Source organism: Aspergillus costaricaensis, assembly GCF_003184835.1.
Source record: "Aspergillus costaricaensis CBS 115574 unplaced genomic scaffold BO79scaffold_24, whole genome shotgun sequence".
In the NCBI taxonomy this organism is placed as follows: Eukaryota; Fungi; Ascomycota; class Eurotiomycetes; order Eurotiales; family Aspergillaceae; genus Aspergillus; species Aspergillus costaricensis.
Genome location: NW_020291824.1, coordinates 412,495 through 437,472, shown reverse-complemented (window position 1 = coordinate 437,472; position 24,978 = coordinate 412,495). Strand labels below are relative to the sequence as shown.

The 24,978-nt window shown below is 51.9% G+C and overlaps 12 protein-coding genes across 12 annotated transcripts; 5 read left to right on the top strand and 7 right to left on the bottom strand.

Annotated features, from left to right (window-relative positions):
- Positions 1-45: 45 nt before the first annotated feature.
- On the bottom strand, positions 46-2,074 carry BO79DRAFT_288993 (threonine dehydratase, biosynthetic). The gene is made up of 3 exons (XM_025688745.1): positions 1,855-2,074; positions 1,577-1,793; positions 46-1,517 (listed from the first exon to the last, which is right to left on the bottom strand). The coding sequence occupies exons 1-3, from the start codon at positions 2,035-2,037 to the stop codon at positions 220-222; spliced, it is 1,698 nt and encodes a 565-aa protein (XP_025537575.1). The 5' UTR covers positions 2,038-2,074; the 3' UTR covers positions 46-219.
- Positions 2,075-3,055: 981 nt separating this feature from the next.
- Positions 3,056-4,043, top strand: rcf1 (respiratory supercomplex assembly factor RCF1). The gene is made up of 4 exons (XM_025681369.1): positions 3,056-3,114; positions 3,181-3,314; positions 3,390-3,460; positions 3,530-4,043. The coding sequence occupies exons 2-4, from the start codon at positions 3,277-3,279 to the stop codon at positions 3,952-3,954; spliced, it is 534 nt and encodes a 177-aa protein (XP_025537574.1). The 5' UTR covers positions 3,056-3,114; positions 3,181-3,276; the 3' UTR covers positions 3,955-4,043.
- Positions 4,044-4,143: 100 nt separating this feature from the next.
- BO79DRAFT_288991 (LYR motif-containing protein 2) lies at positions 4,144-4,736 on the bottom strand (the record flags this gene model as incomplete). Its single annotated transcript, XM_025688744.1, has 5 exons — positions 4,578-4,736; positions 4,470-4,527; positions 4,330-4,412; positions 4,254-4,277; positions 4,144-4,203 (listed from the first exon to the last, which is right to left on the bottom strand). The coding sequence occupies exons 1-5, from the start codon at positions 4,659-4,661 to the stop codon at positions 4,144-4,146; spliced, it is 309 nt and encodes a 102-aa protein (XP_025537573.1). The 5' UTR covers positions 4,662-4,736.
- Positions 4,737-5,208: 472 nt separating this feature from the next.
- Positions 5,209-8,279, top strand: BO79DRAFT_288990 (elongation factor G). Its single transcript, XM_025688743.1, has 4 exons — positions 5,209-5,465; positions 5,568-5,679; positions 5,737-7,766; positions 7,827-8,279. The coding sequence occupies exons 1-4, from the start codon at positions 5,257-5,259 to the stop codon at positions 7,879-7,881; spliced, it is 2,406 nt and encodes an 801-aa protein (XP_025537572.1). The 5' UTR covers positions 5,209-5,256; the 3' UTR covers positions 7,882-8,279.
- Positions 8,280-8,400: 121 nt separating this feature from the next.
- Positions 8,401-8,813, top strand: BO79DRAFT_35666 (uncharacterized protein). The gene has a single exon (XM_025689119.1). The coding sequence runs from the start codon at positions 8,466-8,468 to the stop codon at positions 8,721-8,723; it is 258 nt and encodes an 85-aa protein (XP_025537571.1). The 5' UTR covers positions 8,401-8,465; the 3' UTR covers positions 8,724-8,813.
- On the bottom strand, positions 8,681-10,421 carry BO79DRAFT_246753 (alpha/beta hydrolase; the record flags this gene model as incomplete). The annotated part of the gene is made up of 5 exons (XM_025685591.1): positions 8,681-8,968; positions 9,035-9,841; positions 9,891-10,091; positions 10,162-10,235; positions 10,312-10,421. The coding sequence occupies 5 exons, from the start codon at positions 10,419-10,421 to the stop codon at positions 8,904-8,906; spliced, it is 1,257 nt and encodes a 418-aa protein (XP_025537570.1). The 3' UTR covers positions 8,681-8,903.
- Positions 10,422-10,907: 486 nt separating this feature from the next.
- On the top strand, positions 10,908-13,644 carry BO79DRAFT_177022 (uncharacterized protein; the record flags this gene model as incomplete). Its single annotated transcript, XM_025679895.1, has 2 exons — positions 10,908-11,185; positions 11,264-13,644. 2 exons carry the CDS (start codon positions 10,908-10,910, stop codon positions 13,599-13,601), a joined length of 2,616 nt encoding a protein of 871 aa, XP_025537569.1. The 3' UTR covers positions 13,602-13,644.
- Positions 13,645-13,934: 290 nt separating this feature from the next.
- On the top strand, positions 13,935-15,027 carry BO79DRAFT_198754 (class I SAM-dependent methyltransferase). The gene is made up of 2 exons (XM_025681368.1): positions 13,935-14,296; positions 14,344-15,027. Exons 1-2 carry the CDS (start codon positions 14,050-14,052, stop codon positions 14,955-14,957), a joined length of 861 nt encoding a protein of 286 aa, XP_025537568.1. The 5' UTR covers positions 13,935-14,049; the 3' UTR covers positions 14,958-15,027.
- A 17-nt stretch (positions 15,028-15,044) lies between these two features.
- BO79DRAFT_177014 (TLDc domain-containing protein 2) lies at positions 15,045-17,393 on the bottom strand. Its single transcript, XM_025679894.1, has 2 exons — positions 17,048-17,393; positions 15,045-16,943 (listed from the first exon to the last, which is right to left on the bottom strand). Exons 1-2 carry the CDS (start codon positions 17,094-17,096, stop codon positions 15,082-15,084), a joined length of 1,911 nt encoding a protein of 636 aa, XP_025537567.1. The 5' UTR covers positions 17,097-17,393; the 3' UTR covers positions 15,045-15,081.
- A 219-nt stretch (positions 17,394-17,612) lies between these two features.
- Positions 17,613-19,456, bottom strand: BO79DRAFT_239054 (glycylpeptide N-tetradecanoyltransferase swoF). Its single transcript, XM_025684876.1, has 4 exons — positions 19,363-19,456; positions 18,843-19,282; positions 18,004-18,787; positions 17,613-17,938 (listed from the first exon to the last, which is right to left on the bottom strand). The coding sequence occupies exons 1-4, from the start codon at positions 19,414-19,416 to the stop codon at positions 17,741-17,743; spliced, it is 1,476 nt and encodes a 491-aa protein (XP_025537566.1). The 5' UTR covers positions 19,417-19,456; the 3' UTR covers positions 17,613-17,740.
- Positions 19,457-19,627: 171 nt separating this feature from the next.
- On the bottom strand, positions 19,628-21,672 carry BO79DRAFT_177008 (tetrahydrofolate synthase). The gene is made up of 3 exons (XM_025679893.1): positions 21,537-21,672; positions 21,334-21,471; positions 19,628-21,254 (listed from the first exon to the last, which is right to left on the bottom strand). Exons 1-3 carry the CDS (start codon positions 21,627-21,629, stop codon positions 19,851-19,853), a joined length of 1,635 nt encoding a protein of 544 aa, XP_025537565.1. The 5' UTR covers positions 21,630-21,672; the 3' UTR covers positions 19,628-19,850.
- A 444-nt stretch (positions 21,673-22,116) lies between these two features.
- On the bottom strand, positions 22,117-24,807 carry BO79DRAFT_177006 (putative phosphoinositide phosphatase (Sac1)). Its single transcript, XM_025679892.1, has 3 exons — positions 24,378-24,807; positions 22,580-24,315; positions 22,117-22,527 (listed from the first exon to the last, which is right to left on the bottom strand). The coding sequence occupies exons 1-3, from the start codon at positions 24,583-24,585 to the stop codon at positions 22,351-22,353; spliced, it is 2,121 nt and encodes a 706-aa protein (XP_025537564.1). The 5' UTR covers positions 24,586-24,807; the 3' UTR covers positions 22,117-22,350.
- Between the last annotated feature and the right edge of the window lie 171 nt (positions 24,808-24,978).

The window sequence follows — 24,978 nt, the reverse complement described above, 5'->3', positions numbered from 1 at the left end:
TGCTTTTTTATGGCGGATATAGATCAATTATGGAGTGAGTATCATGCTTCATTAAAGTATATACGAAGAAAAGCCCCAAACTTAGGTACACAGATCGGTCTATCTTCCACATGCCCAATAGAACGCCTAAACATTTCAAACAAAATCCATCAAGCCCGCACTGTGTTTTCTAGAATTCTAATGTGATCAGAGAAAAGCAAATACAATACCGAAATTCCTCTACCGCAAGAAGGTCTTGTAGGTGGCGGAGTCGGTATGTTCAGTGAAGGGATAAGCCAGGTCGCTGAGGAAAGCCTCCAGCTCTGCCTTCTCGTTCTCAGGGCATTGGATACCCGCAAGCACCTTGCCAACGTCACCTCCGTAGTTACGATAGTGGAACAGAGAGATGTTCTGGTTGGGACGAAGGGTCGTCAAGAACTTGGCGAGAGCACCAGGACGTTCGGGGAACTCGAACATGAACAACCGTTCATCCGCGACCTCGCTGCGACCACCAACCAGGAAGCGCAAGTGCCTCTTCGCCAGCTCGTCATCACTGAGATCCTTCGTATCCATGCCGCCTCGCACCAATTGGCTGATAATCTTGGTCAAATCATCCCGGCCAGTAGCGGCGGACAAGGAGATGCCCATCAGAACATCGGCCGACGATTCACGGGCGTAACGGTAGCTGAACGCTGTGACCGCATGAGGAAGAACAACCTCAACGAGCTTCGCAAAAGCGCCCGGCTTCTCGGGGATCCTGACGCTCAGGAGCGCTTCCTTCCGCTCTCCCAGAGCCGCACGCTCAGCAACAAAGCGCAGGCGGTCGAAATCCATGTTTGCTCCGGAGGCGATAGCGCACAGCTCCCTGCTCGTGTCTGGGCTGGGGTTGTTTACGGCGTACTTCTTGAGACCGGCGAGAGCCAGAGCACCCGCCGGTTCAATGATAGACCGTGTGTCCTCGAATGCATCCTTGATGGCGGCGCACGTCTCATCGGTTGTGACCTGAACGACCTCGTCGATGACTTCACGCGCAAGTCGGTAGTTCTCCTCTCCGACAGACTTGACAGCAGCACCGTCTGCGAACAGTCCCACGTCCTTCAGGAACACTCTAGAACCCGTGTCGAGAGACTGAGCCATGGCATTGGCATCTTGGGCCTCAACGCCGATGATCTTCACGTGAGGTGCGATGCGCTTGAGGTAGACGCCAATGCCAGCAATTAGACCTCCTCCACCGACGGCACAAAAGACAGCCTCCAGCTTCTGCAAATTGGCCTGGCGCAATATCTCCATGCCAATGGTACCTTGTCCAGCGATCACGTAGGGGTCATCGAAGGGGGGGATCATGGTCAGTCCGTGTTGCTCCTGCAACCGGTATGCTTCTTGCTTAGCTGCGTCGAAATCGTCTCCGTGCAGGACCACGCTACCACCCAGGCGGGCGACATTCAGATGCTTGATAGCGGGGGTGCCCGATGGCATAACAATAGTCGCGGGGATCTTCAATTTCCGAGCGGAGTAAGCAACGCCCTGCGCATGGTTTCCTTTTCATTATGTCAGTCGACGAGTGCCACCATGACTAGTTCACACCGACGCCACCCACCTGCTGAGCACGCAATGACTCCCTTCCACCGTTGTTCGTGGGTCAAGTGCGCCATCTTGTTGTAGGCTCCACGAAGCTTGAAACTGAACACGGGGAGAAGATCCTCTCTCTTCAGGAGCACACGGCACTCCAAGCGATTGCTGATGTTGACCGCATGGTGAAGCGGGGTCTCCTCGATAATGTCGTAGACACGGGACGTCAGGATCAATCGAAGATACTAAACACAAGAATCGCATGAGTAATTAGATAGAGGACTTGAAAACCCAGTGTAGACTCACGTCCGGTGTTCCATTGGGAAGCAGGAAGGCGTCAGGAATGCCATAGTCGACTGTTGATCGCTCCTGGCCATCCACCTTGTCCGAAGTGGGAGACGGAGCAGCCGAACGCTCGTTCAGGGTCAGGTTGTCCAATTTGGTAGAAACGGGGTACGGAACACCGTTGTCAGTGACTTCGCCCGGCATTATGGCGTCTTTGTGGGTATATGTGAGAGAATTGAATGTGACAAGAACAAAGACAAAGACCAGAGTCCGGCGGAAATCCTGAGTCAACCAAACGAAAAGTCCGGCGGTGGCACTAGATCCGTGTCACAGGGAGTATTCCGTGGGGAATTCCGTGATCGGAGCGGAAAAGTTTTATGTCATCAACCCTCAATTCCAGCCCTAAGCTGCAGGCCGGGAATAGTTAAAAAATGGTTTATGTTGAGGAATAAAAAAAGACATGCAAAGAATTCAGGAGCATAGTATTTGGGCGTCGCAGGATCATAGTACTATTATGAAAGTAGTATTCTTGCATTTTCCCCCCTTGAGTATTCCGCGGAAGCGGCAACAAACTGCCTACTCAATATTTCTCAGACAATGCGGTCTTCATATACTTACCCCGTAATGCTATTCATGGTTGAAGTGGGCCTGAAGGAATCCATGCACCACCACCAGAAAACGTAGGAAAGTCTTTACGTACATGCTTCTTCCCAGCCAATGAGCTCTGATGTTATCCTATGACAGGCTTTGAGTCTCACAAGCTTGATGAACCATCTGTCAAGGTTAAGAAAACTCCGGGTGCGCTTTTCCCAAAACTTTGCCTAATCAAGGAATAGGCAAAAGAAGAAATAATTCACATGATCCGCCATCGAAAGCGGTGCTTTGACTTCATTTATTCAAGATCATCGGTAATAACTTGACTTGGTAATACTATGTCCAAGATCAGGCATCTCATGAAGCTACATTATCATCTCCATATTTGGAGGATCTGCGACTCTAAGTTTAGGCTCTATGAAGCTATTCTTGTCAAGGAAAAAGCACCTGGTATAACAGTGTAAAAGACTCGAGGCATAGCACAAACCGGTCATCTGTCCGAAGTATGGCCTGATAGAAGAGTAAAGGAAGGTACAAGTGATTACAGTGTCTCTGCGTAACATACCGTATCCAATAATACGAAAATTATCTCCTCCGTATGCTTGTTCCTTCCGACGTCATGTTGCCCGGGTACACGCGCAACGCATTTACTTTTCTCTCCGGACAGAGCGCTACTTATCAATCAAGGTCGGCATTTATGTGCAGCTTTGGCTGCCTCCTTAATTTCAAAAATTGTTGGCTAATGATTTGCAGATTCGATTAACTTCTAGCTTCTGCGGCCCCAGCCTCTCCGTGCCCCTTCGCCGATCGCCACACTTAATAGCAGGTCACATTAATTATTATAGCAAGATGAGCGAGCCTCTCCCATCGTCTTTTGAAGAACACCCGTACGTATTTGCCTCCTTTCGATCACAGATCATAGACTGGTTGCTCAGCTAGTTCTAACATATTCGTTTGTGCAGTCAGTTCCAAGAGGAGACTTCGCTCCAAAAGTTCCGCAGACGTCTCAAGGAAGAGCCTCTGATCCCGCTAGGTAGGCATACCATTTAAGCTCAGACGACACATTTCTTCAACCAAGCTTAGCTAACTTACTTGAACCTAGGATGTGCTGCCACTTCCTACGCACTGTACCGGGCCTACCGGTCGATGAAGGCCGGCGACTCCGTCGAGATGAATAAGATGTTCCGTGCTCGTATCTACGCCCAATTCTTCACCCTTATCGCCGTCGTCGCCGGAGGCATGTACTATGGTAGCGAGCGGAAGCAACGGAGGGAGTTCGAGCAGATGGTGGAGGCACGCAAGAGCCAGGAAAAGCGGGACGCTTGGCTGCGCGAGTTGGAGATCCGTGACAAGGAAGACAGAGGCTGGCGGGAGCGTCATGCGGCTATTGAGGCCGCGGCCAACGAGGCCGCACATGCTAAGAAGTCATTTCCTGAGCAGGATGCTGCTCGCTCTGCTATTGAGCCCTCCGAACAGAAGTCAATTGGGGTACTAAGTGCTGTGAAGGAGTTGTTGTCGAGGCAGTAAGGTTGGTAAAAAGAAGTGTTGTTGAGTTTCTTACTTGATTCTCATGTTGGTTTGGGTATCTATGATATTGTACATATATGCATTCGATTTTTGTCAGAATATCACTCTCCATCTCTTAACCCTTGATCTCATCTCTCTGGACCTTAGCCTGTATCTTAATTAGTGCTGATCCTGGCGACATCTCCCCCCTTAGCCGACAACCTGCTCGTCAATATACCGCCTCATCATATCGAACTCGGACTTTCCGGTCTGTGTATAGTTAGGCTGCTTGTCCATGAAAGAACAACTGGGGAACTTACCGAGATGAGATATCGTATATGTTGCTATCCGTACTAGTCAGTCTGGTGCTATACTGTAAAGGCAAGGAAGCCATACCAAATCTGTAACGTTTCTATTACGCTCAAACTCCCCACGAGCATATCTGTGCAGTTCATCCTTGGTGGACGAGCTGGGTATTTCTGCGATTCTATCAGCATGGTGCATGATTGTTGGAAATAGTGTAGATGGGAACTAACTATTGAGCGCTCGCACAATCTCACGCCATAGAGAAATGACTCGTTGCCTTTGGATGAACTTCGGGTCATATCAGCGCATGAACGACATAAGTTGCGATGGTTACACACATGATCAAGGCTAACGGTTGGCTTCCTGAGCTTCGAAGGCTGGCTGCGGGATACGGAAGCCAGAAGTCTCAGGGATGATCGCATTTGGACGGGAATTATATAGTTTGCTCCACTGGGCACCAACTGTGTAGCTAAGAAGTATCAATGCGGTACAGTTTCTATAGAGATTGCTGGAAATAGTAAATGATTGCATCTATGATTGATGATCAAGTGATGGTGGCGGAGAGCAAAGCGGTGAGTTGTTCTGCCACAATGTACCGATATGAAATATTTCCGCACCAACAGTATTTCAATTACACAATTGTGCCGTCTCTGTACCTGAAGGTCTAGAGCACGGCTTCACCAATCTTGATGGGTCCGAAGCCGGAAGAGACACACGCCTTCGGTGCACTTTCCGGGTGATAGATATAGCTTATCGGGAAGGACGTACAATTGCAGCACCTTCCAATACAACATCCCTCTAGACTCCTCAAATTTGACTATGATGAGAATCAAGCCAAAGATCATTGGCTGCAATGGCACCCGGGGAAAGCGGAGGCCAATCAATCCTAGTATAGCTCACGTGACTGCGTGCCTGGCTTCCCCGAACTTTTTTTCGGAGCCGCAGAAAAGATCGAGACGCTTGGGGACTCAAAGAGCGCCAACGTTTGATTGAGATTCGGTGTGCACGGAGATCATCATGAGGACTCCTACTCTTGCGCGGCTGCCATGCCGCGCTGTTTCTGGATTGACCAGATCTTCTGTCCGTCTTCAGTCCCAGAACTTCTTGACTCGGCGATGCGCTTCGACGGCTGCTCTCTGTTCACCTACTTTGGCTCCGGCTTATCAGTCTACCCTGAGCAAACACTTCCAGCAGAGGAGGAACGCTTCTGCTACTGCTGCTGCTGTGTAAGAATCTACTACTTCCTGTCTATCTTAATTGCTGCTTTTCTTTTAATACAGTTATCTCAATTTGACCCATTGCTGATCGTTGTTTTCAAATAAACATAGGCTTGAGGCTGCCGCTGCCAACCCCGACACCCTGTCGCAAGAGGCCATTATCGAAAACCTTGACCCCGTCGAAGCAGCACGTCTGTCCCGTGTTCGGAACATTGGTATTGCTGTAAGGATATTGCGGATAAGAGTTCTTTGGAATATTCGCATCTAATAGTCATTCTAGGCACACATCGACAGTGGTAAGACCACATGTACCGAGCGTGTCCTTTTCTACACTGGACGTATCAAGGCTATTCACGAAGTCCGTGGTCGTGATGCCGTTGGTGCGAAGATGGACTCCATGGATCTGGAGCGTGAAAAGGGTATCACCATCCAGTCCGCCGCAACTTTCTGTGACTGGGTCAAGAAGGACGCCGAGGGCAAGGACCAGAAGTACCACCTCAACTTGATTGATACTCCGGGTCACATTGACTTCACCATCGAAGTCGAGAGAGCGCTGCGCGTTCTGGATGGTGCTGTCATGATTCTGTGTGCTGTTTCCGGTGTTCAATCCCAAACCATCACCGTTGACCGCCAGATGAGACGTTACAACGTTCCTAGAATTTCCTTCGTCAACAAGATGGACCGTATGGGTGCCAACCCCTTCAAGGCTGTTGACCAGATCAACAAGAAGCTTAAGATCCCCGCTGCCGCTGTTCAGGTGCCCATTGGTGCTGAGGACGAGTTCGAGGGCGTTGTCGATCTGCTTCGCATGAAGGCGATTTACAACCGCGGACCCAGTGGTGAGGAGCTTTTCGAGACCGATGAGATCCCCGAGAAGGTTAAGGCTGTGGCGGAGGAAAGAAGGCAGATGCTTATCGAGACCCTCGCCGACGTTGATGACGAAATTGCCGAAATCTTCCTCATGGAGGAAACGCCTACCGAGGACCAGATGAGACAGGCCATCCGTCGGGCAACCATCAACCTGAAGTTCACCCCTGTCTTCATGGGATCTGCACTGGCGAACAAGTCCGTGCAGCCTATGCTGGATGGTGTCATCGACTACCTTCCCAACCCCTCCGAAGTGCAGAACCTTGCTCTTGACAAGAAGCGCAACGAGGCTTCCGTGAAGCTCGTCCCCTACAACTCTCTGCCCATGGTCGGTCTTGCTTTCAAGCTGGAAGAGAGCAACTTCGGTCAGTTGACCTATATCCGTGTGTACCAAGGTACTCTCCGCAAGGGCTCTTTCGTCTACAATGCACGCAACGATAAGAAGGTCAAGATCCCTCGTATTGTTCGCATGCACTCTAACGAGATGGAGGATGTTACTGAGGTCGGAGCTGGTGAGATTTGTGCTGTCTTCGGTGTCGAGTGTGCCTCCGGTGACACCTTCACTGATGGACAGCTGGGCTACACCATGTCCTCCATGTTCGTTCCCGAACCCGTCATCTCCCTGTCCATCAAGCCTAAGAACAACAAGGATGGTGCCAACTTCTCCAAGGCCATGGCACGTTTCCAGAGAGAGGACCCGACTTTCCGTGTCACCTTCGATGCGGAGAGTGAACAAACTCTTATCTCTGGTATGGGTGAATTGCACCTCGAAATTTACCTCGAGCGTATGCGCCGTGAATACCGCGTCGACTGTGAGACTGGCCCGCCTCAGGTTGCCTACCGTGAGACTCTTGGCGAGCGTGTCGAGTTCGACCACCTGCTGAAGAAGCAATCTGGTGGTCCCGGTGACTACGCCCGTGTCGTTGGTTGGATGGAGCCGACGGGCAGCCTTGGCGAGAACGTGTTCGAGGAACAGATTGTTGGTGGAAGTATCTCGGAGAAGTTCCTCTTCGCTTGTGAAAAGGGATTCCACCTCTCTTGTGATAAGGGTCCTCTAATTGGACACAAGGTCCTTGGTACCAAGATGGTCATCAACGATGGTGCTACCCACATGACTGATTCGTCTGAAATGGCCTTCAAGAACGCCACCCAGCAGGCTTTCCGTAAGGCTTTCAAGGAGAGTAACCCTGCTGTCCTTGAGCCCATCATGAAGACTGTCGTGACGGCCCCATCTGAGTTCCAGGGTGACGTTATCGCTCTCTTGAACAAGCGTAATGCTACTATCAACGACTCTGAGGTCGGTGTTGATGAGTTCACCGTGTATGCGGACTGCAGTCTGAACGGCATGTTCGGTATCAGTTCTCACCTGCGTGCGGCTACCCAGGGTAAGGGTGAATACACCATGGAGTTCAGCCACTACGAGAGGGCGCCTCCCCACCTCCAGTAAGTCTCCCTATTCCAATTCATACCATACGAACGATACTAATTTAACTCCACTTACAGGAAGGACCTCATTGCCAAGTACCAGAAGGCCCAGGCCGACAGACACAAGAAATAAGCCTGTCGCAACCCCGTGGCTTGATGCTTGGAACAGCTTTGCGGAGGTAGACCCACCTCCTGAAGCTACCATACACCAGTGATGCAGTTCAAAAGTATACCCATTACGTCTCCTTTCGGTGTTCTTGAACCTGCAATCCCCCACCCGCCCTCTATCCTCCCTCCTACCTCTTCCCTTCTCGGCGTGTATTCCCTACGAAGACGATGTTCTCATTATGTTTAGATAATTTGGCGCCATGTATTATTTATAAAGCAATCTAGACGGGCCCTGTGGGCGTCGGAAAATTCTCAGTCAGTGCCATGGGGCCGGGTTGGTAGGGTACCCGGCCGCCCATTCCCGAGACGGCTCATCTCGGTTTCAGACTGTACATATTTGACCCGAAGGTCGTTATATCTCCTCTCATATATTCAAATTTTAAGCATATATTGGGCTATAAAGCAATTCCTGGGTGGTGAAAAGGACATAGTTCAACATAGTTCAAGTTCGGTAACCCATTAGTACTGCCGTAGAACAGAAAGTCTCAACTAAATATGTCAGACACTGCCTTTCCTGCTCCCCTCTAATGGAAGCCTTCATATAACCTCATGGTGTTGAATCATGTCTTCTATGCCTTACTCGGATTTACTATACTATCATATAATCTTCTTCAAACCGAGGGACTCATCCATAGGCATCTATCCCAACCGAGCACCAACATACCTACCTCATACAGAACACGAGACCCACACCCACATGCAAACAGCTCACAGTACCTCTATAAATCACAACCGCAAGCTCTAGAACAACTGACAGTGAATACAGCCTCTTCAGTCGCGTCAACGCGTCCCCAACCCCCCTCTTGATTGGCCTGCCTTATAAGTGGATTTTCGCGATTCCTTTTACATCTCGCTCATTTCCAGGTTTCTGTTGTCTACCAGAATTCGAGGCTACAACTGCCATGTGAAAGCCCCAGTCTGCTTTTAGCCTGTAATATCTAATAATAGTCTATGTGGGGTTGACGGCGAGATGTGGTGGCATGAGATTCACTTCTCAAAGGCCCTCATCACTGAAAGAGCGGCGACGGAGAAGGTTGCGACGCGGTTGTGGCCTTTTATTTCATAGTTAGCTTTTGTGCCTGGCATTATGTGTTGGGTTGGGTTCTATATCGACGTACCACCATGGCTGACGCGCTCCCATCTGACGCGCTTAACGACTGCGTTGTCTTTGGTCGACTGGTTTTCCCAGATTTGCACTTCGTTCGGTCCGTTAGAGTCCTTCCGTTCGTGGACTATCCTGCCAGGGCCACCGGGGATGTCCTCGCCTGTGGCAGCGATCCAAACGCGCCGGCCCTCCTGCCAGGGTATCTCGACGTCGTTTGCTGCGTGGATGATGAAGAGGTCGAGACCTTTGTTCGCGTAAGCGGGGTTAGGGTCGTCTTTCGTAATGTTGGTGTTTACGCCCGACAGACGCGCGACTCTAGTGGCGGTGTCCCAGCGATCGACGATGTGGCTCTTCGCCCAGTTGTGTGCCCGAGGGTAGTTGGCTAGCAAGGAGAGCATTGGAGGTGTGATTCCCTTCAGACTGTAGGAATCGATCAGACTTGGCACGTTGCTAAAGGATGCTAGCAGGATAACGCCGGCGAAGGGTTCCGGGTCCTTAAGTGCTGGCTGGATAGCAGTGGGGTCTGAGGAGCCGAATGCAAAGCGCTCTGCCACGGCTGCGCTTACGGCTGTTCCTAGGCTCTGGCCCATGATTACGATGCGTGACGGGGAGATGTTCAGTGGGCCGGAGGTGAGGTAGTTGAGTAGGGATACTCCGTCTGTGATTAGGCCCTCTTCTGTGGGAGTGCCGGTTGAGAGGCCGAACCCGCGGTAGTCGATGGCAAAGACATGGACGGGGTTTTGGGGTGTTGAGAGTCCCAGGACTTGTCGATAGATGTCGGGTCGCTGGGCGGATGCGAGGTGGGCGGCGTTGCCGTGGACTGGTGAAATATTAGCCGCTGTTTTTAAAGTGCGATGATGTTTACTTACAGCTGACCACTACCCTGGCATTCGGGTCATTCTTAAGGAGCTTAAATGCAGTGGTTTTGGTGTAGTCGTCTGCTGGTCCGTCGGGTTCGTTTGCATTCAGCTCCTCTTCGCGCTCGTGACACAGTTGCAGGGGCAGAAGATGCCATCCGTAGAGTGTCTCGTTATCAGGAGTCACTAGGTTAAACGGCTGGACCTGCGTTTCTTTGGATGCAGTTAATGAAGTTGTCCTTTGAGCATGATCTGGTGGGTAGACTGGAACAGTATAACATACTGAGAAAGCCGAATGATTCGACCAGGTTGACGTCCTGCCACGCAGTGGGATTAATTTTATTGACGTAGAGGGCACTGGTACAAGTAGGCAACAGGTCAACCAATGTGCTCGTCTCGAATAGTGATTCGAGCATATAACGAAACAACGTACAATCTTTGGACTACGGGATACGTCATGGCACAGACGAATATGGCATAGAAGATTCCACCGGCTGCCAGGGCCCAGTAGGCCTTCTTGAAGATGGGTTGAAGCTCAACCATGGTGGCTATGAGCCTACATTCAACAGTACATAGTTTAGCCGATATGAAAGTAGAAATAAAGCGAACTGCGAGTCGAGATGTCTCGGGAGCCCTTACTTTGAACCCGCCGTGTGCTCCGTATACCAATTGTGACAAGTAAACCTGAAGGTGCGACCTCTCAACAGGATTTAATCAAGACAGCAAATATATTCTAGAATATTCACACCTGAATGCCACCAATGCGACCTGGCTAGACGCAGGAACGGTGAATAAGCAAAGGATGCGGAGGATTAAACCGGGGATGCTGAGGCTCGGCGGTGGAACTGCCCGATCCAGCTTCTGCCTCCAACTTCACTTTCTCCGCCGCCTTTTTTCCTTCTCCTCCGCAACTCTCATCCCTTCCCATCATACCAGTCAATCCCGGAGGCTGCGAGATGTCCGCTGCTTCAATCAGCTGGCTTCCTGATTGGCGTGTAACTGCTCGTCAATAATTCTCTACATCTTAGCATGGCCGAAAAACGCAAACTCCCCGCCCGCGAACGTCGCGAACCCGCGGCGAAGCGACGAGCCTCCGAAGCTCCGTCTCGACCATCCCCTCAACCTCAACAGTCAAAGAAGAAGGGGTCTACACCGGTCGTCGCCCCTTCTCCCCCTCCTCCGCCACCACCGGAACCTACCGAACCCCCTTTGCCTACAAAGATAAAGGATGGAGAGCCTCTTCCGACTACGGCCGCGCCGCAACCAACTACTCTTACAGATAAAGAGTATCAGTCGTATGCAGAAAGGTATGTGTGCCCTCCTAACTACACGCGCAGAAGCGCATATTGTGTATGTCAAGGCTTTCGGTCGCTGACCAGTAACAGTGCGATTCTGTTAGCTTCCCTGGAACGATCGAAGAAGAAATGGCTAAGCGACGGCATTTTGGAGAGATACTGGACCAAGCCCAAGAAGACCAAGAGGGAGCAGATTGAAGGGAAGAATCCGCCTAAGGAGACCATGTCAAAGGTTGGAGCTTGCAACATTGTTGTCGGACCTCATCTGTTCGACGCGATGCTGTACACTGTCAAAGATCCCAACGCGCCGCCGCCGATCCAATACACCACCCCTCAGCGCCCGATGGTTCATTATGGACATCCAAACAACTTTCAACAATACCACCCCTATCCTCACTCCCCTGCTCCGCCCCAACATGCACGGCAACATCCACCCCAAGGTTCTCCGGCGACTCCTGGAACACCTCAACCTGGCTACACTCCCGGAAACCACCCACCCCCTTCGCATCCTGCTCGGACTCCAAGTCAGCCACCCCACCGTCCTCCTGGCCCTCAATCTGCGCAAAGACCATCGCCTTCTCAGCACCCTCAGACTGCCCAACCGCCGAAGCCTAGCCCAGATCCCGTCATTCAGATGCTTGCAACACGAGCTGCGTCCGATCCTGAGCTCAAAGCCTTGATGCGCGTCGTGGCCTCGAGCAAAGCATCTCAAGAGCAACTCCGCGCTTTCCAGGCTCATATTGACGAACTGAACGCCATCATTCGCGCAAGGGAACAGCAGCAACAACGGCTACAGCAGCAGCAGCGCCAGGTTCAGCCTTCCACTCCTTCTCATCCTCCCCCGCGTCCGTCACAAACTCCTATACAACACCCCCAGCCCCAGCAAACGCCGCAACCTTCGCAACCTCCGCAACAACCCCCCTCTGCACAAAAGCCTCCCCCGCAGCCAGTTCAGCAAACCCCCCAGCAACCCCCCCAGCAGAAACCCCAGCAAACCCCTCAGCAAACTCCCCAAGGGCAGTCGCAACCACAGCCCACGCCGCGTGTCGAGGTGCAAGTCCCCAAACCATCACCGTCTGCCGCCCCTGCCCACCCTCCTCCGAACTCGAACGTCCCACAGCCGCCACAAACGCCTACTCCACAGGCACCTAAGCCAGCCCCTCAGGTTGTAATTAAGCAAGAACCTGGCGTGGCGGCGCCAGGTCAGCCCTCGTCTCAGCCCGTTTCGAGTCCTAGTGTGGCGCCAGCTCCAACTCCTACCCCGGATCCGCAAAAGCAGGCAAGCCCTGCTGTACGACCCATGCCGCCTCCCCAGCAGCAACCAACGCCGCGGCCAGGACCTCCACACCCACCCTATCAACAGCCTCCATATCAGAGCCATCCACCTGCCATACAATCTCGGCCTCCGCAGTATGGGTCGCCAGCGCCATATTATCGCCCAGCTCCGCCACCGCCCCCTCCGAGACAGAACTACAAGTCGGTGGTCTTTGAATTTACGTCACCGCTGACCCCCTATGGAAGCAGCACATCCGGACATGCAGGCTCTGGTGATCGATATCTATTTCCCGAGTACACCATTCTGGAATGGCTCCCTGGAGGAAATACTGTTCTTGCCTCATTCCTACTCGTGAGGAAGGTTGATCCAAACGCAACGTTTCCCTTAGAATCAGCTACTGAGACGGCCAACCCCCGGGCTAAAGGCAAGGCATCCAAGTCCAAGTCGAAGAAAGCAGACAAGAACAAGGAGAAAGCGAGCGAGGCGGACAAGGATAAGGGGAAAGCAGACGACAAAGAAAAAGACAAGCCGCAGGAGAAATCCAATGATAAACCTGAAACTTCTGGCACCGAACCTAAACCTGATGGTGATAAGGCACCAGCCAGCAGCACCCAAGCTGACCAGAAGGCTGAAGCATCCGAAACTCCTAATAAACCCTCCACAGACAAGGATGACTCGAAAGACAAAAAGGACGATAGCAAGGACAAGGACAAGGAAAAGGAGAACAAGGAGAAAGAGAAGGACAAAGACTCCAATCTGAAGGAATACTACCAACCTGTGACATTCCGCATCTTCACCAACAACCCCAAAGTCCTCGAGCCTCTAGGCCGTGTCGTGAAGCCTCCGGACGAAGTCCGCAAATACATGAACGAGATCATGGACCGAGCGGAACGCGCTCCCGAGGGATTCCTGGCCTACCGTCTGCCCCGAGAAGAGCCCGACGATAACAAGCAGGCCCCTGAGACAGAAGATAGCGGCAAGAAAACCGGAACTCCGGTGCCAGCTGCGCGTGGGAGGTTGCAGTCTCGGAGTAAGACGGTGGACGAGGAATCGGATGTGGAGAATATCGACGGAGCTGTAGAGGAGGAAGAGGAAGAGGAACTCAAGGATTTCTATGGTCCGCCTACGGGACTTCCGCCTATGGGGGCGTGATTATTGATAGACTGGTTTCACAGTATATAGGTTTGAGCACCTAGACTATGTATGAGTAATGCATTCTGTGTATGTTTGAATATCGTGACGGATCCCTACCCCTAAAGCTACCATCTTTCCCACTCCACTACCAAAATACCGTGCTTACCCATCTGTGACTCTTGCGCTAGGCAATTAGACCTATAAGTTGACTCACTTCCGGACAGGACTAATCTAAACGATAAGGAATCATCTACTTCCAAGAACTAGGCCGATCCCTTATGACTCAACCAATCTAAACTAAACTAGTTGACTGCAGGGATGTTTGAGCGTCAGCTTACTCCCCTACTAACCCTCAGATAAGCTGTCACCATCCACCGCTCCCATTAGCCACAACAAGAACTATAATAGTCCATTCCCCAGCTACACAAAACACACCCATCCAGCAAAACAGCAACAGAAATCCAAAATGTCCACCGACCTCTCCACCACCGCCGCCTCCATCGCGCGCCTCTCCCTCCACGACCCCAACAACTTCCACATCCAACACTCCCAAACCCTCCACCGACTAACCCTCCTCCAGCACTGGACCATCCCCACAGGCTCCAAACTCCTCGAGTTAGGATGCGGCCAAGGCGACTGCACGACCGTTCTCGCCTCCGCCGTAGGCGAGCAAGGCAGCGTAGTAGCAGTTGACCCAGCGGATCTTGATTACGGTTGAGTCCATTCCCCCGCCTCCTTCTACCCTACTAACATCACCCAGGATCCCCATACACCCTCTCCCAAGCCCAATCCCACATCACCCAATCCCCACTAGGACACCGCATAACCTGGATCCAACAATCCCCACTAGATTACCTCTCCTCCCTACCCCCGACATTCGACGCCACGATCCTCGCCCATAGTCTCTGGTACTTCTCCTCTCCCGCAGTTATCCTGTCTACGTTCCGTGCCGTTCGGCAACACAGTAAACGGCTCTTGCTAGCGGAGTGGGGACTAGTAGCTACGCACCCGTCCGCGCAGCCGCATGTGCTTGCTGCGCTGGCGCAGGCGGCGTTGGAGTGTCGGAAACCTGGGGATAGTAGTGACTCGAATGTGCGGACGGTGTTGGGGCCGAAGAGGATTAGGGAGTTGGCGGTGGAGGCGGGGTGGGAGGTTGAGAGGGAGGAGTATGTACAGACTGGAGAGGGGTTGTTGGATGGGAGGTGGGAGGTTGCGGCTGTTCTTGATGGGGGGTTTGAGGAGGAGGTGAGGAGGGTTGTGAGGGATGAGAGGGAGAGGGCGGTGGTGTTGGCGGCGAGGGATGCGTGTGAGGTGAGTGTTGGGGGTGTGGAGCGGGTGAGGAGTATGGATGTTTGGGTTGCTAGTTTTGTTTGATGATGGATGGATGGATTGATTGATTGGTTGGAAGGGTGATGAAGGATGATGAACTCAATTGCGAACTAGTACTGTTATTACTATCTTATCAGGTCCAGGGTTTGTTTTTTTAAAAGTTTTATGGTTAGACACTCCCTCCTGCACGTCGTCCTGCACCGTCTCCGATCAACCCTGCGGTTTCCAGTAACCATCTGGCGCTTTCCTCTGCAGCACTGCCTCCTGTCTTCAGGTTCACGTTGCGCCGCCGTTCAGCCTCCCGAGCTTCAAAGTCCCATTTTGCCTGCTGTAACTCAACGGCGCTTTTTCCGCCCTCTGCGGACGTGGTTGTGGGGTCGGGCACCAGGCCCCAGACTTCTAGGTTGTAGATCTCGATGGTGGTTTTGACGGTGGTGTCTGGGGTAGAGCCCGGGGGTGGGGGCAGGAAGACACCGTTGCGGACGACGGGAGAGACGTAGAATTGTGCAGTCTCGAGGCTGACGTCGATGGTTAAGCTGCCTGCCCCGTGCGGAGTGGGGTGCTTTTTATTGCTGCGCGACGAAGGGGGGATTTGGCAGCCTAGTGATATACCTGAGCTGGTGGAGAAGTAGGCGGCTGGGGTATTTGATTGTTGTTGGATGGATGAGGAGGGGTTCCCTTGCAGAAGCATGTGTTTTGGCGAGAGCTCGAAGAGACATGGGAGGACGGAGTTGGAGAACTTGGAGCTGGTCTGGGTGGAGGTTGGCGATTTCCATGGCTGTGGTAGGTAAGCACCAATGGTCACCATTTCGCCGCTTGGATTGGTTCCCTCGAGCACGAGAAGAGTGCCTGAGGACCAGGTGAGCACGTGGTGCGAGAATGAGGTTAAAGAGGAGCCATGCGCCACGGTTGAGAAGACTGGGTGCAGGCGCACATTGCCGCGGAGGAAGTTTAGGCTTTCCGAGGATGAGGGAAGGAAGAACGACAGATGTGAGATGACACTCGGGTTAAGAATCACGGATTCAAAGCTACCCGGGAGCGTAATCGTTGTGGGTGAAGGCAGATCATCTTCTGGAGCTTCTTCGACAGGCTCTGATGCCGCAGAATCGGCCGCAGAATCGGCCCTGTTGCGTTTTTGGGATAGGTTCAGATTTCTGCTGAAAAGGAGATGCTCGAACAGCGGTGTCAGAGGATCGAAAAGATACGGAAATGAAGATGTCACGGTCCGAGCAAACTCCTTATAACTTATTCCGCCAGAAGGCTCATGGTTGAATGCTGCCATGATGCTATCGGCCTCCGATCGAACTGCTTCCATGCGCTCTTCGCTTAGATCGGATGTGTATGTTTTTACGGGCTCAAGAGGCTTTAAGGGCGAAATAACTATTAGAAGCATCAAGAGGCGACGGAGCGTATCAGCAGATATCCGAGCTTCGTAGACAGCCCTGTCCATGCGCGAGTCGTGCTTAAAGACCTCGATGGCATCCAAGGATTCCAGAGCAGCTAGTGCTAAGTCATCGTCTTCCTCGTCCTCATATTCATCGTTTGCCGGCTCATCGATGGCAAACCCTGGGACATGGGAGGTCGGCGCAGGTGCATCAGCATCCTCGCGGACTTCATCACCATTATTCTGCTGCTCAACACTCTTTCTTCCAACATCAGCAAGGCTTCCGAAAAGCAGTCGTATCCTATCCCTGCGCGCACGTCTAAGGACTTTCCCGTATCGTTCAGTCAGCAAAACAACGACTTTCACCATAGCCTCAAATGTTAGCACACTTGGAGCAAGAGTGTTTTGGAAAGGAAATGCCCCAAGGTACGAGACCATGCGGAAGATCACGGGGCCCGCATCCAAAGGACATTGGGATTCACTGCTATCCGGAATCCCTAGGAAATCCGAGAGAGTCTTCTCATTCCAGTATTTCAGGCCGCCTTGATCAATGGCACGCGAGAAGAAGTTGTCTTTGAGATGGGTCAACTCCAAGGGAGTGAAGCATTTAGTTGCAAACCGTTCAGCAAGCACGTAGCTCAGCTCCTCTAAGGTCTTGTCAGAGACGGTATTGCTCTTCTCTGAAGAACCATTTTTATCGTGCGATGCGATATTATGACTCCATTACGAAAGATGGCAGCGAACTACTAACCTGGCGAGGACGCCTGCCCCCCATACTCAGTCGACTGGCCCACTCCCATCTTGTCTTAGAGTGGTCTAAGAGCTGACAAGTAAGATAATCGGTAACGCCTGAGCAAGATGGTGCCATGTGCGATCCAAGTTATAGCTACCAATCAGCGGAGTAATCGTGGAGAGTAGAGGACACGTTCATCTAGCTTAATCAGTACAGTCATTTCTTAAGCCTGGATGCCGCGTAGTGATGACGACGTAAACCCACTTCAGGTATACGACTGACGATCAATGTGCATCAACTACTGGAAAGGAACCCGGCACTCAAGGGAACCAAATGAGCCGGAATGGCAAGAAGGACTGAAGTAATCCATCAACACCGGAGAAAGCAAGAATAAGGTACACGACTTGTTGATGGTCAGGAGAGGAACAAAGTCGGGGGGATGCTTGGTTAATGACGGGATGGCGAGTCCCGCATGCGGCAGCCTAGGCACCTGAGGCATGACACAAGTGGGTCTCACGGCTAGTCTACTTTCGGTGCAGATCCAGGCACCCATCGGCTGCTAGTATCGCTAGGGATATACAGAGCTTTAAACATCATTTATATTCATGATAGAAGTATCCACAGTTTCTTCCTCAAATGCCGCCATTAATTGCAACAGAGATTGCAGAAGAACGTTTCATATGTGTCAAGAATGCAACAGAGTGCCAGACCCTACAGCATAACGATACCAACACCACCCATCTTCTTCTCATCGGGAAGGTTCTTATCGTTGACACCTCCAGGGACCGGAGCCGTCCGATAATTGTACAGATAGTAGTGAAGCTGGCCGTCACCTGCACCGAATTTGAGCTGCTCCAGGAACAGAGGGTTGTCGTGCAGGGTCAGTGCGTTGAATACATCGAATTTAGCCTAGGAATTGATTAGTTTGGTCCAAAGGACAAAGCGCAGATGAAGGGGCATTGATAAGATCATACCTTCTTCGCGAGAACCAGAGCATCATTCATCAGCATGAGCAGTCTCTCCTTAAGAGCCTTCTGATCCTGGGTGAAGGCAGTTTCCGTGCCATAGTAGTACAGGTAGGCGGCGCGGACGTTGTCGTGCTTGGGGTGCTGAATCACAGTCGACTCAAGGTTGTAGAAAGAGACAAAGTCGGTGATCTTATGGGTTTCGGCATCTTCGACCACGTAAGACCATACAACCTGCTCCTTTCCGGCCTCTTCCTTGTGCAACAACCAATGCTCGACTTCCTCGCGGGTGAAGGCCTGGTTCAAGGCAAACCGCTTGGAATAACGCTCCAGCAAATCCTGAACAGCGTCCACATCCTTGGCCTCCATAACGCGCAAGCCAGGGGTTGCTGTGGTGCTGGGAAGGTGGTTCCTGGTGATCTGGCGTGCTTTGGTGGAGCCACGGGGGAGGTGGGAGAAACCGATTTCGTAGAGCTTCAGCCAGTCCAATGGGCGGTGGTAGTACCGACAAGAGCTAACAGGCGTCGGCAGAACAACACCCGCAGTGTAAACGGCTTGGTAGATACCGCTAAGATAGCAGCGACGGGTGATCTCCTTGATAAGGACGGGGGTCAGACGCTTGGAGCGCAACTTCTTGTGAATGCACAGGAAGTTGATCTCCGTCACCTTGATCTTCTGATCACGAACGCGAACCTCCGTGGGAACACCGCAGATCGAAGCGACCAATTTCTTAGACTTGCTCGCGCGGACACCGACGTGCCATTCCTTCTTCCAGCCCGGAGACATCAAAGCCCTAGAGCCCAACATAGTCAGTAACATGTGTCGAGAAAATAATCAGATGGACCAACCAGTGCAAAAATGACTTGGAATATCTGAACCGGAACATAGCATTGTCATCCTCGACGTAATGGTATGTCAACAGATCCCACAGTTCTTGGAGTTCATCGTCGTTGGTAAGGTCCAGCGTTGCCCACTCAAATCCTTCGACCAGCGTATCGGGAGTCTTGGACACCTTCTCAGGGTCGATGATCTTGATAGGTCCGCCAGCATCGTTGGCTGCCTCATCGAATCGAGGCACTGGCTGTGTCTGCCAGAACTTGTACGAAGCCATGTCCTTCTGGTTCTTTCCGCCCACAGCAAGACCCGTCAACAGCTCAGCAATATCCATCTTCCGTAGAGCTTCCGCAGCCTTGTCCTTGTCCATTCCGGCCAGCTCATTCTTCAGGGCGGCGTTGCTCTCCAGCAGAGCCTCCACTGCCTTGGTGGACAGCTTGTTACCTGGCGCATCCTAGAGTAGCTGCTTGTTAGGGGATCTCCAAACATTGAGGGGCATGAGAGATTTGGGTTCGCAAATTGGAAGCCACTTACTTCAGCTTTGGGCGCCTCGGGGGCCTTGCCCTTGTTATCCTTGGGGTCCGACATCACAGCTTGTAGCAGCGGAAATAATGAATCGAAGTTCGAGGGGTTCGGACCAAAGTGGACACGGGAAGGTTTTCTAAGCAGCCCCACGTTGCCGCTGTTCCTGCGCGGGGAGGGGAGCTTACTCTCACTGCCGCGGTAATGGCAGCCACTTCCATACACTACTAGTGATAAACACTTCTACAGTGAAGCTTTCTTTGGGATCCACAACACCGCCGCGCTGATTTTGTTTCATACTAGTATATACACAAGACAATAAGAGCTTTGTTGAAAGATATCAGACGCCCCTTCTAATGCTATCTCGACATCATCGGACCATTAATCATGCAAATAAGGCACCAGCCTTTGGCTAGCGGGTATCACCAGAATTGTTGTTGAAACCTCATGGTGAGGCAGAAAAATGAAAGACAAACAGAAAAGGATTTGGGCAAGTACATTCAGTTGTACTGGGCGGGCTTCGTCTCAATCACATCCAGGAACCCTCCGACAAGGAGCAAGCTACCTGTGACAAAAGTCATGACAGGAGCCTCATCTTGACCTACAAGTCCCCTCTCTCTTGTCGCAAGTTCCCTAGCGAAGTCTACAGCCTCTTCAATAGTTCCATACACCTTGACCTCGGTGCGGGGATCAATCGAATGCCACTTTTCAGCAAGGCTTTTCTGGACTTGTAGTCTCTGCACGTCATCCGCATTCGTGTTCAAACTAACCAGATCAGGACGGTAGCCTGCATCCTTGTAGGTGACATTCGTGCAAAAGAGAGCATGAGTGAACGGCTGTTCCGCGCCCAAGGCTGCCGATAAGGTCTCATGTAAAGCCTCGGCAAGAGCATTACTATCGCGAGTCTGCTGGTTGAAGATCAAAACGCGCAGCTTTTTGTTCGCGGCTGCCGTAGACGAAGAGTTGGCTTGTACCTGGGAAGCGAACCACTGACCAGCGAGCCTAATACTTTCCAAAGTATGGCCTCCATCAAGGTACCAGGTGACTTCTTTCTCATGTCGCGTCTCACAGCGACCTCCCAGTCGGGCAGACTCCAACCCTTGGCGGAATGCTGGCGGCAAGGGCTTGGAAAGGATGTCCGACGGGACATCCTCGACCCCGACCTTTCTGAGAAATTCGGCAGCTGCAGCGACGGCGACGGCGGCATTCGTATACTGGAAATCACCAGCCAAACCAAGCTTTACATCTCCCTTAGTGGTAAGCTCGGGGTGGCCTCTCACTATCTCAAGCTGAGTGCCTTTCTCCGCTGCGCGCTCGTATAGTACCTTCTCTGCGGTTGGAGGCTGCGGCGCACTGAACGCTTGAGTACCAGGCTTAATGATACCGCCTTTGTGCCAAGCGATCTCTTCAATGGTATTGCCGAGCATGGCAGTGTGGTCGATGCCCAAACTAGTGATCGCAGTCGCAGCTGGCTTTTCAATCACATTTGTGCAGTCGTACTCTCCACCAATACCGCACTCGATGACAGCGGCGTCTACCCCCTCGCTAATGTAGGTGTGGAAAGCCATCAAAGTCAGGTACCGGAAGTATTGCGGCTTGGTTCGTAGGCTTGTTGGGTCCTCGCCCGCCTTTTGCGCGGCCTCTTCGAGTCTATCCCATACCTCAAAGAAGTATTTGGCAAATTTCTCTTCGGAGAGTGGAGTATTATCGATCTTGATACGTTCGCGGGCGAATCGCAGGTGGGGTGAGGTGTAAAGTCCGACCTTGTTGAGCTTGCGCGAGGGGGCATCCGCGGATCCAGAAGGAGTATACTGGGACAGGATAGAGGAGATGAAGGACGACGTCGATCCTTTGCCCTTCGTACCGGCAACGTGAATAGGATTTATTTGGTTCAGATCAGAAGGCTATAGAAAAAGGTCCAGTCTTAGTAATGACAGACAAGGCTTTCCGGCTTATGAATCTGCTGTGGAAGGTGGTACTAACCTGGTAACCAATGCGTCGAAGCCACTCTACAGTCTCCGGAAGGGAGCGTAGGTTCATGTCTTTCCTAGACACCGACTTCCTCAATTCCTCAACCACCGCAAAATTGGTTTGCAGCGAGTTGAGGGCCGCAATCGCAGCCTGCGTTCTGTTAGAATGGTAATCCAGTCATTGAGTCATCGGCCTCCGATCGGAGGTGCGCGTACCTCATAATTGCGGGACATGACTGTGGCACAAGAGAAGTGTCGACGCAACTGGCAAGACCTATAGAAAGGAGAAAATGGTCGAATGCCCCTCATGAGGGTCGAGTAAGAACCCGCTCACGTGCCTTGTTCGAGACTGAGGGGTTGCAGGTCGATTACCACACCGGTACCAATGAATAGAGAGAGACCTGCTGCTCCGATTAAATTGGCTTATGGAGGTTCAGCTGAGCTGCCGGCAGTAATGACGCTAAGCCCGATTACCTTTAAACGACCCAGTTATCCGGCAAATCAACTTGACCACTATGGTTCTTTGTGGGCCGTCCCGCTATTATTTGCGATTGTTAAGTCATTCTCAATTGTCATTTTCATCACCAAAACTGTACGCATGAGCCGGTTATCGCTGACTACTGGGAGCAAGAAGCCACCCCTCTATCATGTGATGTGTAAGCCGGAAGCAGAAATCAGACCACGATGTAACCCAGAGGTGATACTTAGAGAAGAGTCAATTCTATTTAGATTACTTGCTTTCTAATTCGTGTGGGCAAAAAGTAAGACTTGCAACAGCCAATGGCGCGACCATCAGCGAGAATATCACATTAGGGTTGACGGACTTCTATAAAAAGTAATAATAAGAAATAAAGGCCGGGGACCAGAACTTGGAAACAGAATATGAAATAATAAAAGAGGGAAAGAAACAACATAACGGATCTAAAGTCAAGTGAACAAGCAAGCAACACTAAATGTACAGAAACACGTAGTGGTCACTTAACATGCTTAGTTTTGTTGAAGCGGTGGATGAAAAGTACGGTGGGACAAATTACTCGATCCTCGTTTTGCCCTCCTCGAGGAACACCAGCCGAGCATTGCTGTACCCTCTCTGGTGCCTCCTCGCAGGGAGTAGTTGGCCGACTATAGGATCAGACCGAGCCTTTATGAGCGCATCTTGATACCCCTCAGAGCCAGCTGTAGGTGTGTTCAATTTCGGCCAGTTTACCTGTGTCGTGGGGTCAGTATGTGGGCATAACAAGGAGGACAACAAGTCTTACATAGAGCATTCCGTGAGCAAGGATAAAACGGGCACACCAGGCGCTGACGATGAACCAGAAAAGAACAAATAAGCGCAGAGGCCACACGGTGGAGTCGGGCAAGCGTCTCGTGAAGGCAGCTACCGTGATCAAGAAGACTCCAGCAGCAAAGATATACGGAACAGACTGGATGATCAGTGGTCGACGATCCAAGAAGAGCTGAATGTTCCCAAGGGTGGAGTTCGGGGGAAGATAGGTGCCCAGGAAGACATCGAACCCATCTTGTCGAGGACCGTCCATGAAGTTGTTCCGTACATATCGTGTGATGGAGTTGTTCAAGTCTTGCAGCATACCAGCGCGAGTGCGCTCGCCAGTCCGGGTGAAATCGGTCTTCAACGCTCCAGTACCGGAATAGGCCTTAGACACAACATCAGCATTGTCTGCCCAGATGTTACGGAATAGATTTTCGAAGTCGCGGTCATCATTCGCTGCTTCTCCAGGCTGTAAAACTCCTGCGTCAACGAGCTGACGTGTTATAGCCCAACGTCCCAGCATACTCTGAACGACATTTGTACGATCCAGACAGTCCATGCAGTTCGTCCGGACGACGCTAGACTGCGCGGAGCGTGTATCCAATTGACCACCAGGAGCACCCGGATTTTCTACTCCACGGAAATAACCGCCTCGTGTTAGACCGTCCATTAGCCGTTCCAGCAGCAACTCCGCACGATGCCACTTGAGACCCTTTGTCTCATTGTGAAAGTCGAAATATACGTAGTGGAGTCGGTCCAACTCTTTCTGCCTGAGCCCGGGCTCCACCGCGTGCACCTTCTCCGACGTTATTTCATCCGCTTCGGTGCTATCGGTAGAGGACGACACGAGGATGCGAACGAGCTGTTCGTAGGCAGTCTTCACACGCTCTTCCCTGCCTTTCTGGTTCACGAGGTTGACCAGGTAGTTCTCGCCATAGACACGGATCTGCTCAGCGAAATGCTTACGAGCAGCATCGACGGCAGTTTCAACCCCCCGGACCTGCAGCTTCGGTGTGTACTTCAGGTTGTTGACTTCGGCCCAGTATACGGGCACACTTCCTCTGGTCTGTACGAACGCCATGACCTGAAGGTCCTGCGCTGAGCCACCCAATTTGTCCTTTGCTAGGGACTGGCCTCCAGAGAATCCAGAGAGACCTCCCGTCGCATCATTGAGTATAACAATCTGCTCAGTCTCATTGTAGTTGGACACGTGGCCTTGATCATCGATACCGCGGGAGAAATACCTTGTCCCACCGCGGTACCTAGATCTCCTGGTTATAAGAGCAAATGTGAAAGAAGTGGACTTGACTTTTGCGGGCGTGATGCGAAGCATTCCGAACATAACAGGCAGAATATACGGGTCAACTCCAGGTTGTGGTCCGTAGCGCACCCCGGTAACATCGTGTTCTCCCAGACTGAAGTCAATCAAGTCGGACTGAATGAAACGGTTCCAGAAAAATCGATCATCGGCTCGTTTCCACATAGGAAGGTTGGGGTCGGTTTGCGACTGACGTTGGAAGCTATTGGTGATATCCAGAGCGTAGGAAAAGTACATAGGTCCCGTACGGAGCAGCTCCTTCAACAGTGCCAGATAGGTGTCTTCATCATAGTCGTGCAGAGAGCGCTCACGCAGAGGCAAGAACTCGGTCGCCGCAACCTTATAGACCATGTGGCCGCGTAGGCGCCCCACGGGCAGGGCCTTGGTGATAACTATAATGTATTTATCTAATCAAATTAGTGTGGTGTGTACTACAGACGGACAGGAGAGTATATTGACATGGACTCACCGAGCTTCAGTTTGATAATACCCAGAATGCCTGCAATACTGGAGATGCGCTTGGCTCCGGAGAGGGTGCCGTTACTGAGCCGCAAGTCGCCGGTCGGACGCTCGACAACAAGTGTCGGGGCATTAGGGGATGAGGGTGAAGTGAAGGCATAATGAGAGGAGGCAGCGTGCAAATTGATGTCGCGAAATGGAAGAACGGAGGCAGCCATTGTTGGGCGATTACCCACTACGTGGGATGAAGAAGCTCAGAAGAAGGGAGAGATACTAAAAAAGAAGTATAGATCAGGGGAGGGTGAAAGAGTGTGTTAGAAAAATTCAGCGCATATTGCGCAAGAGGAATGGGGGGGGAAAGTGAAAGGGAACGGAAGGTGAGAGGCACGAATGAACAACAGGCAGAGACGTAATTTCAGGGAACCCCGGGATGATCTCCAGGGAGGCTCGGGAGCAAGAGAAACGGAGGTACCTCACAGCACCTCGTTGTGCCAGCATGTGCTGGTGGTGATAAGCAAGGCTGGCGCGGACGGAATCGGCCAGGGCCGCCACACCGCCCCGCAGAGCGGCCAGTCGGCTTGGGCCAGGTGTGGCTGAATCCCTTCGTCATC

Bases quoted from the DNA above. Each gene is read 5' to 3' on its own strand.
- BO79DRAFT_288990 (XM_025688743.1), top strand. From the start codon at position 5,257: ATGAGGACTCCTACTCTTGCGCGGCTGCCATGCCGCGCTGTTTCTGGA. The intron at 5,680-5,736 runs GTAAGGATATTG...TAGTCATTCTAG, and splicing joins TTCGGAACATTGGTATTGCT to GCACACATCGACAGTGGTAA. The intron at 7,767-7,826 runs GTAAGTCTCCCT...CTCCACTTACAG, and splicing joins AGGGCGCCTCCCCACCTCCA to GAAGGACCTCATTGCCAAGT.
- BO79DRAFT_198754 (XM_025681368.1), top strand. From the start codon at position 14,050: ATGTCCACCGACCTCTCCACCACCGCCGCCTCCATCGCGCGCCTCTCC. The intron at 14,297-14,343 runs GTTGAGTCCATT...AACATCACCCAG, and splicing joins CCCAGCGGATCTTGATTACG to GATCCCCATACACCCTCTCC.
- BO79DRAFT_288993 (XM_025688745.1), bottom strand. From the start codon at position 2,037: ATGCCGGGCGAAGTCACTGACAACGGTGTTCCGTACCCCGTTTCTACC. The intron at 1,794-1,854 runs GTGAGTCTACAC...TCTTGTGTTTAG, and splicing joins TTCCCAATGGAACACCGGAC to TATCTTCGATTGATCCTGAC. The intron at 1,518-1,576 runs GTGGGTGGCGTC...CATAATGAAAAG, and splicing joins AGTCATTGCGTGCTCAGCAG to GAAACCATGCGCAGGGCGTT.
- BO79DRAFT_177008 (XM_025679893.1), bottom strand. From the start codon at position 21,629: ATGAGGGGCATTCGACCATTTTCTCCTTTCTATAGGTCTTGCCAGTTG. The intron at 21,472-21,536 runs GTACGCGCACCT...AACAGAACGCAG, and splicing joins TCATGTCCCGCAATTATGAG to GCTGCGATTGCGGCCCTCAA. The intron at 21,255-21,333 runs GTTAGTACCACC...CTTTTTCTATAG, and splicing joins TTCGACGCATTGGTTACCAG to CCTTCTGATCTGAACCAAAT.
- BO79DRAFT_177006 (XM_025679892.1), bottom strand. From the start codon at position 24,585: ATGGCTGCCTCCGTTCTTCCATTTCGCGACATCAATTTGCACGCTGCC. The intron at 24,316-24,377 runs GTGAGTCCATGT...TAATTTGATTAG, and splicing joins TATTATCAAACTGAAGCTCG to ATAAATACATTATAGTTATC. The intron at 22,528-22,579 runs GTAAGACTTGTT...CCCACGACACAG, and splicing joins TTGCTCACGGAATGCTCTAT to GTAAACTGGCCGAAATTGAA.
- BO79DRAFT_35666 (XM_025689119.1), top strand. From the start codon at position 8,466: ATGGTGTTGAATCATGTCTTCTATGCCTTACTCGGATTTACTATACTA.
- BO79DRAFT_239054 (XM_025684876.1), bottom strand. From the start codon at position 19,416: ATGTCGGACCCCAAGGATAACAAGGGCAAGGCCCCCGAGGCGCCCAAA. The intron at 18,788-18,842 runs GTTGGTCCATCT...GTTGGGCTCTAG, and splicing joins TCCAAGTCATTTTTGCACTG to GGCTTTGATGTCTCCGGGCT. The intron at 17,939-18,003 runs GTATGATCTTAT...ATCAATTCCTAG, and splicing joins CTCTGGTTCTCGCGAAGAAG to GCTAAATTCGATGTATTCAA.
- BO79DRAFT_177014 (XM_025679894.1), bottom strand. From the start codon at position 17,096: ATGGGAGTGGGCCAGTCGACTGAGTATGGGGGGCAGGCGTCCTCGCCA. The intron at 16,944-17,047 runs GTTAGTAGTTCG...ACAAGACCTTAG, and splicing joins GGGGCAGGCGTCCTCGCCAG to AGGAGCTGAGCTACGTGCTT.
- rcf1 (XM_025681369.1), top strand. From the start codon at position 3,277: ATGAGCGAGCCTCTCCCATCGTCTTTTGAAGAACACCC. The intron at 3,315-3,389 runs GTACGTATTTGC...TCGTTTGTGCAG, and splicing joins TCGTCTTTTGAAGAACACCC to TCAGTTCCAAGAGGAGACTT. The intron at 3,461-3,529 runs GTAGGCATACCA...ACTTGAACCTAG, and splicing joins AGAGCCTCTGATCCCGCTAG to GATGTGCTGCCACTTCCTAC.